A 20,093-nucleotide genomic window follows, 5' to 3' on the forward strand; every position below is an offset into this window, starting at 1 on the left:
CACATTATATAAATAAAATAATATAAGCTATATTATAACTATATATTATACATTGTATTTATTCTAATTAAATACCATAAATACGTTTTAAATATTTGTTAAATTTTTTTAGAAAAGACATTTAAAAAGTCAAGTGGTAGAATGTCTAGAGAGAAAATGAAAGTATTGCAGAAGTGGATTATAATTATAGGAGATGTTACAACTTTGGTTAGAAAACTACAGTATTCCACCCACTGAAAGTTATGGAGTTTCTAACACTGATGAGTTAACTAATGACTATTCTTCAAGTTGTGAGAAAAAAAAAAAAGATAATGCTAAAAATTTCAGCCTCTAGTGAACATCAGTAAGAAAATAAGAAGATGCCATTTGAAATACCTTTTAATAATCCTCCTCTATGGAAATTAGTTTTAATAAAAAAGTGATTTCAACAGAATATGGAGCCAATCATGGAAAAGATGCAGATTTTGGAAAATTTATTTCACATGACAGCTAAATTTAAAAAAAAATTAATAAAAAGTTCTAATGGTGAGTTGATTCAGCATAATTCATTCTTTTATTTGAAAGAAATCTTGCATTCGTTTTGCTTTGCAGGTATTCTTTTTAGGAATAATACAATAGTATAACATATTTGCAATTCAAAATAAATTTCAAAGATTAGAAGAAATTATTATGACTTCAAAAAGTCCAATTTACATTATGATCCTTTTTTAAAATGGAAATGTCTTTAAAAAATATTCAAACTAATATTTTAATACTTGACACCTTGTAGAGGTTGATCACATAAGATAAATAAAAATGGCAGAATACCTTCAGAGTGATTTTAAAAGTTGCTGTTTTGTACAAAAATTAATTTACATCTTAGAAGATCAGAAGAATTTATTTAAGTTCAAATGCCAGAATATTTCTAAATTTAGTTGAACTTATGGATCATTATAACGCTGATATGGCTAATCATAAAAAAAAGAATCTCTTACTTATCTGATAAAAATAAAAAGTAATTTATAATGCTAGTGAAATATCATGTTATATAGGAACTACTATGAAGTATACTAAAATAAGCAAAATGCTTTCCCTTGCAGTGAAATGTAATACAACACTGAGATTCACAATTTAAATAATTTATTTGGCCATGCTTCCAAATTAAAATAAATAGCACTATTTTATCATGAAATCAAAGTTGGAACTAAACCACATTTAAGTGGTGCCTCTGAACATATTAAGTTATATACAAGGATGCTAATTTATATGCATTCCCACAGTGTTATCAGTGACTCTCAGCCAGGTAGATCACCTAATCACGAGACTTACCTCTAAAGTCCAGTGGCCTAAAGCAACAAGTTAATTTTTTACTCATACTACATATCTAATGCTAGCCAAAAGGGAACTTAGCTTCATAATATATGCTCAAGGACTCAAACATAAGACAACTGGAAGATCTCTGAATAACACAGGAGAAAGAAAAGATGAAAAGCCACATTATCTCTTAAATATTTCCAACTGGAAGCAGCATATACTCCCATTTCATTGACTAGAACAAATAACATGGTCACACTTTATTCTAAGGAGACAATGAAGTGAAACTCTCCTTAATTTTCAGAAAAGTAGAAAGGAACTTCATATTAATGCACAGTTATAATATTGCCCCTGCACCCCCCAAATACACATCTATTTGTATATATTTACATCTATATGCATCTATATCTATTGACTTTATATTCTCTATGAGATAGTTTAAAAACATTCCCAAAACACATTTCCACATATTACCTTAGCAATCAACAAATTCCTGTGAAAATATATGAAGGAGTCATTGTCTTCATATATTTGTAAATGACAAAATTAGTACCATAATCCCAGTTTTCAGGTTCTGAATTTTCTATTCTTTCGTATATGAGTTTATATATAACTTCAGTAAAGTCATAAATGCTATATCAGGTATGAACTCATAACAGTGAACCAAATCACCCACCAATGACCTCAAATATTATCTGGGAATAGATACTGTAAGCAAGAACTTTTTACCTGGATTCCATTCAGAATTAGATAGTAAGCCACAAATTCTTCAAATATTAGGAAAGCATCATTTTCCATATTATTTTTTAATGTCTGCATTTCTGTAATCTATTGCTACACAGTTAACTTCCTTTAAAGGGTGTGACTTAATCCAACAATGATCTGTATTTTCCTCCTGAATCTATGGGTTGGCTGGATGATTTCCCTACTCTTTTGTCAGGCTTCACCCCTGTGGTTGCATCCATCTGGTGGGTCAGCTGTCGGACAAGGCCTCTCTCTTGTCTGGTAGATAGTGCTGGTGGTTAACAGGGTTGCCTCACTTCTCCTTCCTGTTGCTTTCTTACTCAAGTTAATAGGCAATATCGACCTCTGTATTCAAAGCATCCTTCCAGGCTTTTGAAGATGCAAGCTGCAAATCCTCTTGAGGCCAAGCTCCATAACTCAACTGTCACTTCCACTGAATTCTTTTAATCAAAGCCACAAGGGCAGCCCAGATTCAACTGGTGGAAATAGTTCTACTCTGGATGGGAAGAAGTACAGAAAAACTTTTGCCTATATTTAATCTACTGGAGGGTTTATTATTCTGATTTTGTAGATAAAGAATTAGATAAATTATCTAGAATAACAGTTATCACAAAATATTTTTGAAACTATTAATAAGTAAAGCCTCTTCAATAGCAATTCATACAAATTATAGGATATGGAACCAGATAAATATTAGAGTTAAATGCCTCCGTGTATCAACAGATGACAGGGGAAGTGGGAGAAGGATGGTTTTTTCCTTTTAACGTTTCAGGCCATTTCTTCCTAATATTTTTTACCAATATATAACAATATGATTTATTTTAAAATTGGGCTTTCATTCATGACTACCGGGCTTTTGGGGGTTGCTTGTTTGCAATTAGATGATTTAACAAAGCTACACACAGCAGCTGTTTGAATGTTCTATTGTCTTCTGTGGAAAATGCCATATTAAGGCCAAATGAGGCATGTAGCTTGTAAAAGTTGCTACCATCAGTAAATGATAGGCTGCATTTATAAAAGCTTTGTGATCTGAAATATATTAGGGATCTTTTGACAAGATGCTCTCAATTTAATTTTCAGAACAGTGCCACAGGTGGAGGACTTTACAAAAAGGGAAAGATAAAATACTGATTGAAAATTAGTAGATAGGAATCACAAATTGCTTATACCCAAGTGTCCTAGCCAATGATTTAGATTGACAGATATCTTGGAGAGTTGCTAAAATGGGACCATATGTCTGATAATTTCAGGGTGATGACAGTTGAAAAGAATGAACATTGCCTTGATTGGGTGATAGAACTTGTGAATATCAGGACCTCTGTCAGAAACTGGAGAGTCACAGACACATACTCCTCCACACCAGTCAGAGGCAGGATGCAGCCTTAAGTTGAACAGCTCATGTAACAACTCTATGACACCCTCAACCTTTTTCATGTCTTTTTGTTTTTTGACTAGACATAATCACCCACTCCACCATCTGATCATAAGGGATGAAATTTTCTTTTATTAGTACTTTGGATTGACATGCGTAAAATCAGCATTTTGAAAGTATAAATAGGAAATGGAGGAAACTATTTTGTATTTTTCCCAAAGCTTTAAGTAGTATTTATTACCAAATAGCTCCAACACAAAAATTTTGATAAATAAGAGCATTAAATGAATAATTTTTAAAGCTTGTGAAATAATACAAACGTGGGGAAACAAAAATACTAGATTCCATATTAGTTTACTATGCATAGAAACAAACCGCAAAAGATAAATTTCAAACTGTCTTCATCTCCAGTAAAGATAAAACTTTAATTAGATATAAATAACATTTTAAATCCAAGATTCTTATGAAAAATATACTAGAAATCTCTATGATAGTGGGAGAGTGTTAGGGTACAGTTCATCTCCTGTACACACAGAAGCTACTACAGTATTAAAATTTATAGCATAAAGAATGTGATATTATCTTCAGTAGAGAACAGAAGATGAAGATCATGTTTCAAATTAGATGAGTTTTTTTTTTTTTTAATTTTAGATGCACTTAAGGTATTTGTGTGGCCTTCACGTGGAAGTCAGCTGGAAATGTGTGCCTGGAACTCAGGCTAAAATGCAGAATTAAAGACATTCTACAGGTGAGGAGAGAGAGGAGAGACAAAACTCCTATAGAAGAAAAACACCAGTGAATTTGATGACAGCAATAGAAATTACACAGTGTGAACGGAGAAAAAGCATACTTAAAAAAAAAAAAAAGAACCACATTATCAGGGACCTGTGGGGCTATACAAGGTCTAATGCTTGTGTCACGTGAGTTCTGTAAGGAGAAGATGAGAAGATGATCAGGTTGAAGGTGAAAAAGTACAGAGAGAAATAAGCAGTCAAACTTCCCAAATTGGACAAAGGACAGAGTTTTATAGATTCACGAAGCTGAGTGAGCTCCAAGGAGGATGATTTCCTTGTAGTCAAACTTCTGACAACTAAAGAGAAAGGAAACATCTTGAAATCAGCAAGAAAGAAATCACATTTTATTTTTATTTTATTTTTTTTAAAGATTTTATTTATTTATTTGACAGAGAGAGACAGCGAGAGAGGGAACACAAGCAAGGGGAGTGGGAGAGGGAGAAGCAGGCTTCCTTCAGAGCAGGGAGCCCGATGCGGGGCTCGATCCCAGGACCCTGGGATCATGACCTGAGCTGAAGGCAGATGCTTAATGACTGAGCCACCTAGGCGCCCCAAGAAATCACATTTTACCTATAAGGGAGAAAATGGAGGTTAAAGAAAATGATATAACATTTTTCAAGAGTTGAAAGAGAGCTGTCAATCAGAATTTTATATCCAACAAAAATATCTTTCAACATTGGCAGAAATCTAGGAACTCCCAGATGAAGGGAAGCTAGAGAATTTGACATCAACAGGCCTACTCTAAAAGAATGCTAAAGGAATTTCTCTAAACAGAAAGAATGTGATACATAAAGAAATTTTGTACTATCAGGAAAAAAAATAGAAAAAGAAAAAATATGGATAAATACATTTTCCTTATCTTCTTGCTACACAGAACAACCAATATAAATATCCAAAATAACTATGCTATTGAAAAAAAAGCCAGTTACAAAATATTGCATTCCATGTGAGTCCATTTATATAACATTTTTGAAATGGTAAAATTGTAAGAATGAAGAATAAATTAGTGGCTTCTGGAAGCGCAGGATGGGGGAAATGAGTGTGTCTATAAAAAGGCAATATGAGGCATTCTTGTGATTATGTAGAGGTTCTGCATCTTAATGTATTATTTTCAATATTTTGGTTTTGATACTGAATTATAGTTTTGCAAGATATTATCAGCATAGGACAGTAGGTGAAGTACACAGAGCATCCCTGGTATTTCTCACAACTGCATATGAATCTACAATTAATCTCAAAATAAAAATCTTAATTAAAATATTTAATGGTGATAATAATAACACAAGAGAAGAAAATTCTGATCAGTAAATTTTATTGTGTCTAGGCCCTCTTATAAAAAATTGAGAAAGCATTTCCTAGATTATTTCAATAATGGATTCCAACCTAAGCATATCCCAGCCATATTTGCACTGCCACATATATAGGTGAAGATTTCATCTTCTTCATTGTTATATGGCAACTAGGCTAGTGTTCAGTAGCATGGGACTTAGAAACTTACATGCAACATTGTCAGTAAAGCAAAGTAAAGCATGGAAAGTAGAGTGAAGCAGGTGGCTCTCGATGTCTTTATCTGCGCAATCTAAAGTATTAGCCTACAGATCATATAAATAAAAGTTTCATTTCATAATTCATAAAGTGTTTCTTTTAATATTTTTGCTGTTACTAATTATAGAAGTAATTAGCACAATTGTAGACTAATGTAGGTGGGGTAAGGTACCTAATTCTTTTAAACCTTAGTGTTTTTTTTTTAATTTCAATTATTTATTTGACAGAAAGAGAGAGAGAGATAGTGAGAGAGAAAGAGATAGAGCATAAGCAGGGGGAGCGGCACGCAGAGGAAAAGGGAGGAGCAGGCTTCCTGCCAGCAAGGAGCCCAATGCAGGACTCGATCCCAGGACCCTGGGATCATGACCTGGGCCAAAAGCAGACGCTTAACCTACTGAGCCACACAGGCATCCCTTAAATCTTAGTTTTATCACTTGAAATAGACTACATAAAATTACCTCAGAATATTACTTTGAGTTTAAGTGAATATAATATATATGAGAAACATTCGTGAAATGCCAAAATCATGGAAATGGAGAACATATTAGTGTTTTCCATGCACTATGGATGGAAGATGGTTAGGTCCACAAAAAAGCAGTATGGGGCCCTTATCTTTTACATATATTTCTATATACATATAAATTACTTGCGTATATGTGTGTATATATGCACACATGCACATCAAAGTACTTAATCTAGATTCTGATGTGCATTAGATGGTTAATATATAGTAGACATTTTTTCAATAACTGTTATTATTCTCAATAATAATATGTTTGCGATGAAAAATGATTATGTTAATAGAATACTGAGAGAATAAAGACTAGTAGTAACATAGTCATGCTTTGAAGAATAAGCATCATTTTCAGAAGCAGAGAAAAGAGTGAAAAATAATTTCAGTCCAGATCAATTTACTGTCATCTAGTGCAGTTCCATAAACATTAGCAATATCCAGGAAACAGAACAAAAAGATCAGTGATCATATACAGAGTTGCACAGAGAATTACAGCAGACTTCCAGCATGACACCAACGCATAGCTCTCTATCACTAGTATTGAATTTGCTTCATATTGAAAAGTCATCCATGACATCCTCGATCACATTGATTCAAAAAAATATAGTAAACAGGCTTTTAACTAAAATAACTTATTATCTTAAATTGTCAGCCTTGAAAATCACTAAAAACAGAGAAGCAGAAAGGAAATGAGATATGTTACGAGATATGAGCAAATAATACAGTTTGATTCATTTTTAAAATAAAGAGGCTATTATGCCCAGTGACAGTATCTATGACAGATATATTTAATATAAGGGGAATCTTAAAACCAAAGCTGAAAAATATACTGAAATATCAAGGAGCTACAAATCAGATTTAAATTTACAGTTCAGTAATATAAGGTTAAAAGGTTAGCACGATATCAGTGTAAAAATCCAAGATCACATATTGAGAGATATAGGCATTTTTTTTCCTGATGCACCTGTACCTAACCAGCAAATGTCCATGTTCCAAATAACCATGTTACAGTGTTCCAAACTTTGAATTAATTGAAGAATTATTACAACCTATTATTTATATTATGCAATATCTATTCTGTATTATACAATCCATATTATGTATATCTTTGTAATGTCTATTATGTAATATCTATTCCAATCCACTATACCTTCCCTGTTTCTTAGGCAGTTTTTGAGGCTTTTTAAATTTATAAAGTCTTCTCATCTCAAACTTCCCATTTCTGTATTCCCATCCTCACCTATAGTCAAGGAGAATGTCTGTAAGAGAGACTCGTTATTAACTTGACCCAAGGTCAGGTTGCTATTTTTTCCACTATGGAAGGATATATATTAATAAAGAAAAAGTATGTTCTATGGCATCAAAAAGAGATGGATGTGCATTTATATATTGTATTGCAAATTTACAGCTGTTTACCCTCCAAATGCAAACTTCTTTATATCATATATCATTCACTCATTCACAAAAGCCAATTTCTGAATAATTCCCATGTCCCAGATATTTCACTAGGTAGTATCATCTGCTGCAGTTCCAAAAGTGCCTGCCTAAGGTTAAAGTTATTAAGCACATTTATAGGTGAGATAGAAGTAACAATATAAATCATACATATTGTCTAGGTGATCAAAGAGATAATGTGTGAAAAGTGTCTCACGTGGAGAAATTTAGAAAATGCATGCTTTATTTATAAGATATTATAACAGAAAATAAATTTGAATGCTGGAAAAGTACCGAATGATATTAAAGGAAAAAGTAAGTTTCTTTTCCCGTCTCATATACTCTTTTTAATTCTCAAATGTAGTCATTTTTATTATATCAGCATTCACTTTTTAGTATTCTAAAATCACCTACCCAACACAGTAGTCACTAGTCACATATAGCTATTTAAACTCACATCAGTTCAAATTCATTTTGTTAAAATTCAACTTCCTATTCACAATAGCCTTATTTCAAGTGCTCACTAGCCATATATGGCAAGATGCTATCCAACTGGAAAGCCAGCAATAAAACATTTCCATCATCACAGAATACCTTAAACAATATACTTAATACAGTGGTATTGTTAGAATCTTGAGGAAAGTGTTAAACCATCCTAGATAAAAGTTTCATATAGTCAAAATTTTTCTTGCCAACTCTCTAGAGTAATTAACATTTAAGAGACCATAATTAAAATTTTTAGATATTTCATAATGGCCTTTTTCGTCCCCCTCTGCTTTGGAAAATACTGGTTTCCCTGGAAAAAAGCAGCATATCAAGTAGGTGGTTTTTATCTGGGTTCCATTTATTTTAATTACAAATTACATCTCCTGTAAATACTGGACTCACAGAGGATAGGGAGACATGAGAGTCACAAGGGAACTGACAATGAGAGAGAAACAATTTTCTGTCTGGCTTTAAATACTCACTTGGGGAAGTACTCTTTAGTACTATGCACTATTTATGGATTGATAGTAAATTCTCTTCTTCACTCTCTTTCGCTGTCTCTCTCTTTCTCCTAATGACTTATAGGTAAGTTCCACTTTGTTAAATAAATTTTTGAAGTGATTCCACCTCTAACTGTTGATTTAGCTACTTGTGACAGTATATATGGACTCTCTAAAAAAGAGATTTAGAAATTTGGAATTTAATTTATAGACACATATCCCTTTTTTCTTTGACATTTCCACCACTTTTAGAACTAGCCCTTCTAAGACAAATTATGCAATCTATTCAGAAAGAACCTTTCTTTCTTTCTTTTTCTTTCTTTCTTTGCTTAAATGCAAACAGTCTTGTAAATGGCCTTTGCTTGTGGGCAGATGAGCCAAGTAGGGATGGGATTAATTGAATCAGGTTTTCCATGAAGTGTCCTTGATTAATAATTCTCCTAAAACTTGTCTACAAACTCTAAGCTTGAAGAATCCCCATTCTTCCACCTGGCAGAATAAACCACACATTTTTTGTTTTCTTCAGTACATATTTGGAATTCAACTCAGGTGTATATTTAATGACAAATCTATCAGCTTGCTGTATCCCAGAAAATTATAAAAAATTCTGCTTAACCAATAGCCCATTCTCTTAGCCTTTGTATCATTAAAAAAATTGTCACATGTACTCTTTTGTTGTCATAGTAATAGAAATTTAAAAGGGAAAATACACATATGTATGGTCAATCGGCTACCCGAACTTGAAAGCTGAATACAATTTGGAAGGACTTTTTATTATATGGGATTCTATTTTATGGAAATAACATTTGGGCCAGCAACTAGTATCTAGTGTTAGATTTTACCCTAAAATGCTGTTCAATCTCTTATAAAAAAATAAATAAAAATGCTAGGAGTTTTAGGTTCACTCCTCCACTGAACAGGAAAGTACAAAACCCAGCTCTTTGCTCTGATGTATAAGGAAAATTTATTCTCCAGGGCTCCTTGCAGGATCAGGCTGAGTCTGGGACCTAACTTGAAATTACAGGCTTCCCTGGCTTCCTCTCCTTCCTTGTTCAAGTCCCCCCAGTCTCCAACTGGTTTCTCCTGAGAACACTTCCTTAATGTATCACTCACACCTTAAGCTTTGGTTTGGCATGTGGTCTATGAAAACCTCACCCAAGACAGTTGGTATTAAAATGGTCCCGGGAAGCAAGGTCTAAAACAGTAATTGGATCACTTGTCATCCAGATGTTAGTGAGGACTCATCTCTGGTATTAGGTGAAGTGGTGAAAAGTCTGGTATGCATCCAATTTTAATTATAAAATAGCATTTAACATATAATCTGAAATATCTTTCATTTTGGATTTTTTTCCTAAAGGAATGGGTAGGTGTTTGCTTTGTATCTGGTGACTAACAGCTCACTGCTCAGATCTTTCCCAGAATAAAGAGAAGTGTAATCTAAAGACTAATTATGTTTTCCTGTACAGAACACAGAAAGTGGTTATAATGTCCCATTGGCAGAATACCAGTTTTAAAGAGTATGAGATCATACTTCCACTAAGCAATTATTACCCTTTTCTTCTTGATTTCTTTGCTTATGACACTTCTGTGTCCTGGAATGACATCAATTATCACCCTTTTCTGCCTGCAAAAATCTGTAAGGACCACCTTCAATGTCACAAAGGCAGTGAATCTCTTTAGTCTTCCCTTCCAAAGGAGAACTCCCATTATTCTTAACTCACAGTTTTATTGCAACTTCATACTATAAAGTACCAAATCACTAGCTCTACAAGACTCTGAATAAACAAGACACTACCTAATTCTCCAGTCTCATCTCAAGTCAATCTTCTTGCTTATATATCCCAATGTTACTGGCCTGCTTTCAGTTCCTCTAGCTCCTCTAGCTAACTTCCCCTCAAAACCTCTGTTTATGTTGTTCATGTTCCTTCCTTTACTGAATTAACTCTGGCACCTCCTCCAGGGCTCTGAGAAGCCCTGTATGGTTCCTCAAAATAATTAGTTCAGTTATGTAGTCTTGTATTAGGCTCTATTTTCATTTTTTCCACTTACACCATGATTATGATTTAATAATTTTTGCATTTGTCATAAGCATAAATTGTAATCTGATCAATTAATCCAGTTCTTGTGCTATTGCATATGTTCAATAAATACTTATGGAATAAATGGGTGAATGAATAAATACCTCATCCTATTTAATATATGCTGTTTTGTTACATAGATCTATTTCAGTTGTAATTGCATTTCTGAAGTCGAAGTGTTTAAGTCCTAGAGTAGAAATCTTTTCAAGAAAAAAGTTTTTGTGCTTTGAAGTACTTCAATAGAGTTAAGCACATTCAGAACCAAAACATGCATAATATTTATTTAAAGACAGCTAAGTCGTAGATGATATTGGTTAGAGAGGCCTTGGTCTAGTGGTGGGGCTAGAAACCTCACTGAAGTGGGTTGAAGACCAAATGAGAAGTCAAAGGGAGGGTAAAAGGCATTAGCTCAAAAGTATGTGAAGTCCTGAGATACTGTGTGTGTGTGTGTTTCCATATATGGAGGATATTCATTTTTGGATGGGAAAGATGTGAGTGTATTTAATGTTATGGAACTGTCAGTAGGGAATCTGGAGACACGGAGGATAGCTAAAATAACATATGTGTGTCCTTGGGAAAGAGTAACAAATTGGGACCCATTTTTGGGGGAAGGATTAGCCTTAGTTTGTGATATGTCTTTTCATTGTAATATAAGGGAAGAAGAAATGTGTAGGTAGGGTTGCAAGTTTAGTGACGAGACACAGGGATTTCTTTTTTGATAAAAGTTAGGATAAAGGTAGTGAAGTAGGACTAGAGAGTAATGGAGAAATATTGCAATCTATGCTATATTAAATTAAAGCATGGACTATCAATGGATATATAGAATTTCTGGGTAATATTGGTGGCTAATTTAACAGACCAAAATTTCTAATGTTCTCAATCTTTAGTAATGTATATATATGTATATAAATATGTATATATTTATGTATATATTTATATATACATATATATATTTTCTAAATAGTGTTTAGAAGTTCAAGGATAAGTTCAAAGTAGGGCAAGAAAGCTGATATTGACAAGAGAATGATTAAAGTTTTAAAGTATGTAAATAGGATGAAAAAGAAGCAAAAAATTGAATATTTTAGAATAAGTAGAGATAAAAATAGGCTAAATGAGTTTTTTTTTAATATTTTATTTATTTATTTGACAGAGAGAGAGAGAGAGAGCAGGAACACAAGCAGGGGGAGAGGGAGAGGGAGAAGCAGACTTCCTGCCGAGCAGGGAGCCCGATGTGGGGCTCGATCCCAGGACCCTGGGATCATAAACTGAGCCGAAGGCAGATGCTATTGTTTCAATTGCTGACTAGATGTACATGCAAGGAACTACTGTTTTTTACTGCTAATCTTTAAAGATGAGAAACAAAGGGATGTCAAGACTATTTTATTTTAGTATTCAAATATTTTACGCAAATAGGTAAGAGAAAAGATAAGTTTCCATTCCATGTAATTTTATTTATGAAAAGGTATATGTTTGAATTCCTCATGGAGAGTAGGGAAAAAAATACATAGTGAGAAACTTTATTGGTTTGCTTGTTTCTATTTTACCTGATGTTTTAAATGTGGATACCACTAGATGAAGTTCTTTAAGTCATATTTTCTTCCTGCTGCTGAAAACTGGAAGGGGTCTGTGTGAGGGCAGAACTACAAGCAATGAAAGAAAATGGGAACAAATTTCTATGGAAATTGTGAATTTTCTGGGAAATTCTGAGTAGTATGTTTATTTTTCTGTTTGTTCTGTGGACCAAGATTAGTTGGGTTATTGTATTATAAAGCAATGATAATATAGCCACCTTTAATAATGAAAATACCGACTATTAAATACCAGTTTTGGTCTGGCCATTGTGCTAAGATGATCTCAATTATAACTGTAGCCTTAGTTGTGGAGAGTTTTTTTTTTTTTTTTGGATGAAACATTTTTATTTATTTGTCTGTCAGATACAATAACTGATTTCCATCTACAATTATTTAAGGTAAGAAACCGAGGGTCAACTGAAGAAACAGTTGCGGCCTCACAGCAGAGCCTGTGGGGCCCAGCCGGGGGCTGTGGGGAGAACGGGCGTGACATTAGCGGGCCTTCTCCAGGAAGGCTCTGCAGCACCTCACACACTGCTGGTAAACAGTCTCAAAGTCAGACTCATTCCCATAATAGGGGCTTCAATAATGAGTTGATTTTGTGGATCATAGCTCCCAAGTAGGTCAATTTTAGCTTTGCAGTTTTTAATTTGATTACTTTTTCTATTCAAGTCTCTCAGATTGCTTTCATCCATACACAGTATATAATCAAATGTGGCAAATTCTTCCTTGGTAACCTTCCGGGCAGTGTGATTCATGGGGATACCATGCTTCTCCATGCAACTCTGCCCTCGATAATCAGGAGGGTTTCCTATTTCATACATGGATGTCACTGCACTGTCTATCCTCCAATGATCTGAAAGCTTTTGATCAGTTACAAGTTTTCTGAAAACTGCTTCTGCAATGGGTGACCGACAGATGTTACCCAGACACACGAAGAGCACAGACTTCGGCACCTGCTCAGCCATCTTCCTGCGCGCACACCCAGGTGCCCGCTGAGCGCCTGTAGGGAGTATTTTTATCAGCATGTAATAGAAGAATACAGAAAAAGCTTGAGAACTTAAAGTAACTTTCCCAATGTCACAGTTAGTAAAAAATCAGAGAGGGATTCAAGTACAGGAAGCAGTCTATTCCATAGTTTACACTCTCTTTTCAGAAGTGTGTAGCAACTACATTTCTATATTAGTCAGAGTGACACCTTTACCAGGTGAAGCAAATATCACTGCCTGCTCCTATGAGTCAGGGAGAAATGGCTCCCTTATTGTGGTTTCCAGACCAGTAGCAGTGCCATCACCTGGCAATTTGTTAGGAATGCAAGTTCTCACAGTACCACCCCAGACCAACTGAAGAAGCTCAGATTGCCAGTTGGGGCAATCTAACATAATTCTGACACATGCCACAATCTGAGGACTACTGATGTAGAGTATGGTCATGGTTCCTGAAGTCATTTGATTTTCTTCACTGATTGTCCATGACAGTGTTACTCACATTTAACAGCATTGGATTCTATGCTTAGGCATTTTTATTTCCTGAGCAAGAACCTCCTATTCCTGTACTGTTGGAAAGTAAGATCAATACTTAATCTGATCCCATTTTCACTGAGTCATTTAGACATTTTTAAATTTTTCTGAACTATGGATAATATTCTTCTCATTTTTTATCTGATATTGGTGGTCAAATTTGCCTGGCTTTAGAGAATGTCTTTTGTCATTTAGATGGAAGGAAATGTTAAGTGATAATTTTAAGTTCTCTAGTAATTTAAACATTCTTTTTCTCCCTTTTCCATGGCACCATAATCATTCTGCAACATTCCTCTGATGCTCCCCATCTGACCTTACTTTATAAGAAGAATCTTGTACAGAATTTTGTACTCGATTTTCTCTAAACAGAATTGATACGTTGGACTGTACTCTAAGCTTTGTGAACCACTTAAGTCAATATCTAATACACTAGGATTACTATCTTAAGAGTCACCAAAAGTTTGAATTCTATGCTGAATAGATATTCCCTGTGTCTTTCACACATTCCTGTGTCAAACTGGGACACTTTTGAGATCTATTTAGATTCATCAGTGCTCAGGATATTTGCATTTTAGAAGACTAATCGTTTTAAAGGCTGAAAGTTCAAAGATTATTTCCTCCTTTAGGAAATATTATTTTTCTTGAAAAATCTGCCTATTATTTATAATCAGTTGAAAGAAATTAGAAACAAATACCATCTTAGACTCTCATTTTCATATTATGTGTCCTTTCTTTTCTATCTTTACTATCCTTCTTTAAAAAAATCAGCATTTTGGGGCACTAGGGCGACTTGGTTGAACATTCAACCCTTGATTTTGGCTCAGGTCATGATCTCAGGGTCATGAGATCGAGCCCCACATCAGGCTTCAGGCTCAGCACGGAGTCCGCTTGTTCCTAGGCCTCTGCTCCTCCCTGACTTGTGCAGTTTCTCTCTCTCTCTCTTAAACAAAAAAAAAATCTTTTAAAAATCATGTTTGGAATTATGAATCAATGAAAAATATTTCAAAATAACTGTCAATCACAAATGCATCATGATATTTTTGTTTCTATAGTAAGCTTGCTTTGTTTGTAAATATACATAGGTTACCTTAAGTAGACTGCCGCACATTTATCAACAAACTGGTAACACCAAATTTATGGGTATATTCTGTTAACACTACATCTCAATACATTTTACATTGCTCCTATCCATGTTACTAGTATTTTAAAAACACTTTAAAGCAATCAGGGGACTATATAATGAATGATACCTGTATTCTGGTGTCTAAAATTGTTTATAAAGATGGATGTAACATTGCTGGTGGGGAAATCTTTGCTTACTGAGTATATCACAAACATCAGTAATGGAGTTTTGGCTTTGATATGCTGGGGAATTCATTCTCAGAGCACTCTTTATCCTACAAATAATTCATCAATAAATCATTTCAAATAAGTTGGCACATTCTTCCTTTGCAACATAACTGTTTGGTTAAATGCAATGTGCAAATTCTCTTCCTGCTACAATTAGTGCAAAAAGAACCTGTGTCATATGCTATGATTATCATATTAACATGAGAATTCAGTGAGAAATTTTACATAACAGAAAAAGACCCATTAGGTATGAATTCAAATGTTTTGTATTGACCCAACAGCATATTTCAATTAAGTATTGGCTATTTTAGACTGACACATTTTTTGGAAGCACATTTTCAGTGATCAGTTCAGGAAATCCCTCTTGTTTGAAGTTAGTATCATATTAAGCACATATTTTAATACATCAAAACACCTACAGCCTTTGATACTCTTGCACATTTTCTTCATTTCTATAAATGAATCACTTGATAAATACAATTTACTTTTCACTGTTCTGGTAATACACAGCATTATCTGAGTTCTAGGTATTTCCATTTATGAGTTGTTGCAACAAACCAGAATTATTACATAAGAGATCACCGGAAGATAATTTTAGGTAAAGAGCTTTTAGGATGAGACTTAGGTCAGGGACTTGCACATCACAGACTTTTAGAGAGTCTGTCTACCATCAATTTCTTCATCCAGCACCTCACAGCATAAACTTTGATCCATGAGCTGACATCTTCCCTCCTAAGTCATACATAGAATATAGAATCAATGGTGTTTCCAAACTAGCACCACTGTAATTGAATTCGACAGGAAAAATAAATCTTCAGATGAATAAAAGTAAAAATTCACGAAAAGTACCTCAAAACACATACTTTACTTTTTTTATTCTTATTCCTCATTTTCAGTGAGATAAATCAACTTCAGGAACAGTAAAATCTAGAAGAGGTATTTATTTCTTATCTTCCATAAAAATTTGCCTAATTGTCATTTACAGGTACTTTCTCTATGACTCCAAAATATAAAAATCAGATTTTCTGAGATCCACATATTTCAAGGTGTAGCATTTTGCCTCCCTTAATACTTTAAGAGGCATTGTAATGTTCATGCAGTATATTGTATTTAGTGTTGATGCTTCCATTTCTAACTGAATGGAGCACTGGGTGTTATATGGTGTTATATGCAAACAATGAATCATGGAACACTATATCAAAAAACTAATGATGTAATGTATGGTGATTAACATAACATAATAAAATAAAAAAAATATAGTAGTCTATATCCCCCCTTTTATTATTATATAGTTTTCTTCTGAAGCTCTACCTCCGAAGGCATATGTTACTTTTTGGTAGCTACATTTTACAATTTGTCTCAAAGAGAATTTCCTTTACCTCTAGCTTGGGACACCATAAAAGTTTTGACAGATGAATAACGTGACTTACAATGCTTTTACATTCACAGTTTCCTAAACTTAGCATTGCGTTCTTTCTCATTTTAAAACCCTATTTATATAAAAAAAAAAAAAATAAAGACCGCAATATCGCTTTTGAGAAATCATTCCTTTCCACATTGCTTTTCTCTTTTGCTTCCCCACTTTGCACAACAAACTCATTCTTACTTTGCTGCAAGCTTTTTGCACATTATGAGACAGAGAACTCATATCAAGTCAAGTGAGGAAGACAGGTGAATGACAAACTGGAAAAGAAAGCATCAGTGTAGCACTCCAGTTATGTACTCATTACTTCTTAATAAAATGTCTTTAAGAAAACCACCATTCCCCTAGTAACCTGGACAAATGCAACCTTTACTCGCCTCCCTGAACCAATTTCATTTTAAAGTGATGATATATCAAAACCATATTTCATCATAATGAAATCACTATGAGACAAGCAGCACTTGAAAAAGTAGACTACTAAGACCTTTTCTCTACTTTTCTCCCCCATCTAAGCACAAAGAAATACACATAAAAATTGCGTAACTGGACAAGTTCTTTCTTCTCTGATAGCAAAGTTTCCTATGTCAAAAAGAAAGACATAAGTTACTAATGCAAGATTGTTCTTTGCTGATATTCCAAAAGTAACATGACATCCATCTAACTGCTCCGGTTTGGAGCCTTCTGCCCTTTACGATTGTTCCTCACCTTTCTCTGTTCTGGAACTGGAGTGCTGCTCACTACAGGTCAATCATCAAGGCTTTCACATTAGTTAAGTAAGCAGAGTCACTGCAGCATGCTGGAAGGTGGGAGGGAGTAGAGAGTAGTCTACTTGTTTCATTCTCTCTCTAAGTCCTGGGCAGAATCTTCAGTAATAAATTGAATCTTCTGCCAGGGACCCTTCTGATCTCAACACCACTTCCTCTAGCCTAGAAGAATTTTATTTTTCCTTTCTTTCTCTTGCTGCTTTCTAGGCTTGTTTATCACATCCAGTTTGAATTTTCAACTCCTTCATCAATTATATAACTAATTCCCTGCAGAAGTTCCTTATGCTTAAATGCTTAAGTGTATTTCCAATTTCTTGGTTGTTCCCTGACCAATACACCGCTTATAAAATAAAGGTATATACCATATGGCATTCAGCCAATAAATATTTTTCCATAAAACCTCAAAATTTCAAGGTTGCAATGGATCTTCATATCCAGGTATTATAACTATCATCCTGATTATGGTTCCTAGCAAAGTCTTTATTAGATCTAAGCATGTATTTTGCCTTTTTTTTAAGATTTTATTTATTTATTTGATAGAGAGAGGCACAATGAGAGAGGGAACACAAGCAGGGGGAGTGGGAGAGGGAGAAGCAGGGAGCCTGATGCAGGGCTCAATCCCAGGATCCTGGGATCACGACCTTAGCTGAAGGCAGACGGTTAACGACTGAGCCACACAGGCACCTTTTTTTTTTTTTTTTTTAATACAAATTCTCTCTTCCGTCAAATTGGAAACTGACCTATTTGGCTTATATCCGTTACTCTTTCAGGTCACAGACTGCGAGTTTAAAGAGCCTACATCCCGTACTATATCACCTTATTTACTTCATCTGAAAACATAACCTCAAAGCTTTTGCTGAAATAACTAAATGAGTTGAGGAATGTTAAACCATTTGTTTGCCAGAAGTATCAATTCTTCCCCTCCTTTCTTCCTCTATTCCCAATTCTCCTACTTCTCATATGACAGCTTCTTGGATATTTGAAGAATATCTCTCAAATTTTTCTTATCCAGTTCAAGAATCCCAGACTACTCAAGCATTCTTTGTAGTATGTATCATCTTTTTCTTTCAGACTATCGTTCATTGATCTCTTATGTAATAGTTCCAGTTTGTTGCAGTAACTCTTAAAAATAAACAGGGCGCCTGGGTGGCTCAGTCAGTTAAGCATCTGCCTTCAGCTCAGGTCATGATCCCAGGGTCCTGGGATCGAGTCCCATGGGGGACTCCCTGCTCAATGGGGAGTCTGTTTCTCCCTCTCCCTCTGCTTCTCTCCACCTGCTCATGCTCTCGCTCAAATGAATAAAATCTTAAAAAAAGAAAACACCTAGAACTCAGATAATTCTGTGTATGACCAGAACAACATAAATTCATTCATTTATATAAATGAAGAAAATGTACAAGAGTATATGAGAGAGTATAATCAAACAAACTGCTGTTGTCATTAAGTCGAAGATTTCAGTGATCATTAGACACACTCTGATTTTAGATGTGCCAAAATGGGGAGAAAGTGACCAACACCATTGTAAGATATCATCAGGTGTAAGATTCATCCTGAATTCAGAAATGGAAAAAAGTGAAAACATGGCTAATTGTGTCATGCTGCAGATGTTCTATATTTCAAAACATAAATTCAGGTAGAAAGAGTATGTTTTAGATTTATCAAATCCATTCTGCTAATATAGGTAATGTTGCATGACAAATTTTTACCTACGTATTTCCCAGTTTTGGTGTTTTTACAAATGCTATTTCTAAAATTTATATTTCCTGATACCATTGCAAGTATAGAGAAATACTAACCATATCTTGTTCATCCTGCTGGATCAGCACGGCACCATCAATAAAATGAATCAATGTTTTGATCTGTGGGATAATCATAACATTAACATAACATGGGACAAAATTATAAATATTTTTGACTGTTCAAGTGAATGCAAACTGTCTTTAACAATTTTTCCTGATAAGAATAGAAAAGCATTCATCAAATCTATAGATACACAGCTTGTACCTGAAGCCTTATGCTCTAATAATGCATGCACATGCAGCACAGTATGGGTACTAATTGCTTAAGCTTGTGGTAACATATAGTCTTTCTCTCCCTGGTTTTTACAGGGACCAGATTAACAAATTAAGCACCACCAATCTTCTTTTTTGATTGCACATATTAAGGAGCACCCTCGTTATCTGCCTGTTAATTTGGGCCCTACTGATGTCATGTTCCATTAACAATCCCTACAAGTTAAATGGGTCACACCCCCTTGGCTGGCCTTCTGCCCTTTCAGTTGTCTCTGTATTTAGGGCCTGCTGCTACTGTCAGGTAAGTTCCGCTACCTAGCGTCTATTACTTTGGGATCTCATCATCTGCAAGGCTATTAAAAAGACTAACTGAACTATTACATCAGCTATAAGCCCTGACCTGGAGAGAAGAGCCACCACTAAACTTAGTGATGCCAGAGCCCTATTGACTGGCACATTTCTAATGGATTCTTTGATTAAGCACCTTCAAATCCAATCTCAGAGGTCACCTATGGGCTCCTGATAATGTATTCTAGATAATTCTTTTAGCTCATTCAGGGTAGAATCTCTTTCCTCCTCATCAGGACCCAGACAATGCTTAGAATTAACCCTAGTTATGAGACTCTTGTCCAAGAGAGAAAGCATTTGTTGCCTTGAAAGTAGTGGTCTCTGAAGTATCTTTCCTCATCTACC

At 34.6% G+C, this 20,093-nt stretch overlaps 1 protein-coding gene across 1 annotated transcript; it reads right to left on the reverse strand.

The window, feature by feature from the left end:
• Positions 1-12,665: 12,665 nt before the first annotated feature.
• Positions 12,666-13,328, reverse strand: LOC113920522 (low molecular weight phosphotyrosine protein phosphatase-like). Its single transcript, XM_035726835.1, has one exon. It carries the CDS (start codon positions 13,297-13,299, stop codon positions 12,859-12,861), a length of 441 nt encoding a protein of 146 aa, XP_035582728.1. The 5' UTR covers positions 13,300-13,328; the 3' UTR covers positions 12,666-12,858.
• Positions 13,329-20,093: the final 6,765 nt, after the last annotated feature.

The sequence above is a fragment of the Zalophus californianus genome, chromosome 3, assembly GCF_009762305.2.
Source record: "Zalophus californianus isolate mZalCal1 chromosome 3, mZalCal1.pri.v2, whole genome shotgun sequence".
Classification (NCBI taxonomy): Eukaryota; Metazoa; Chordata; class Mammalia; order Carnivora; family Otariidae; genus Zalophus; species Zalophus californianus.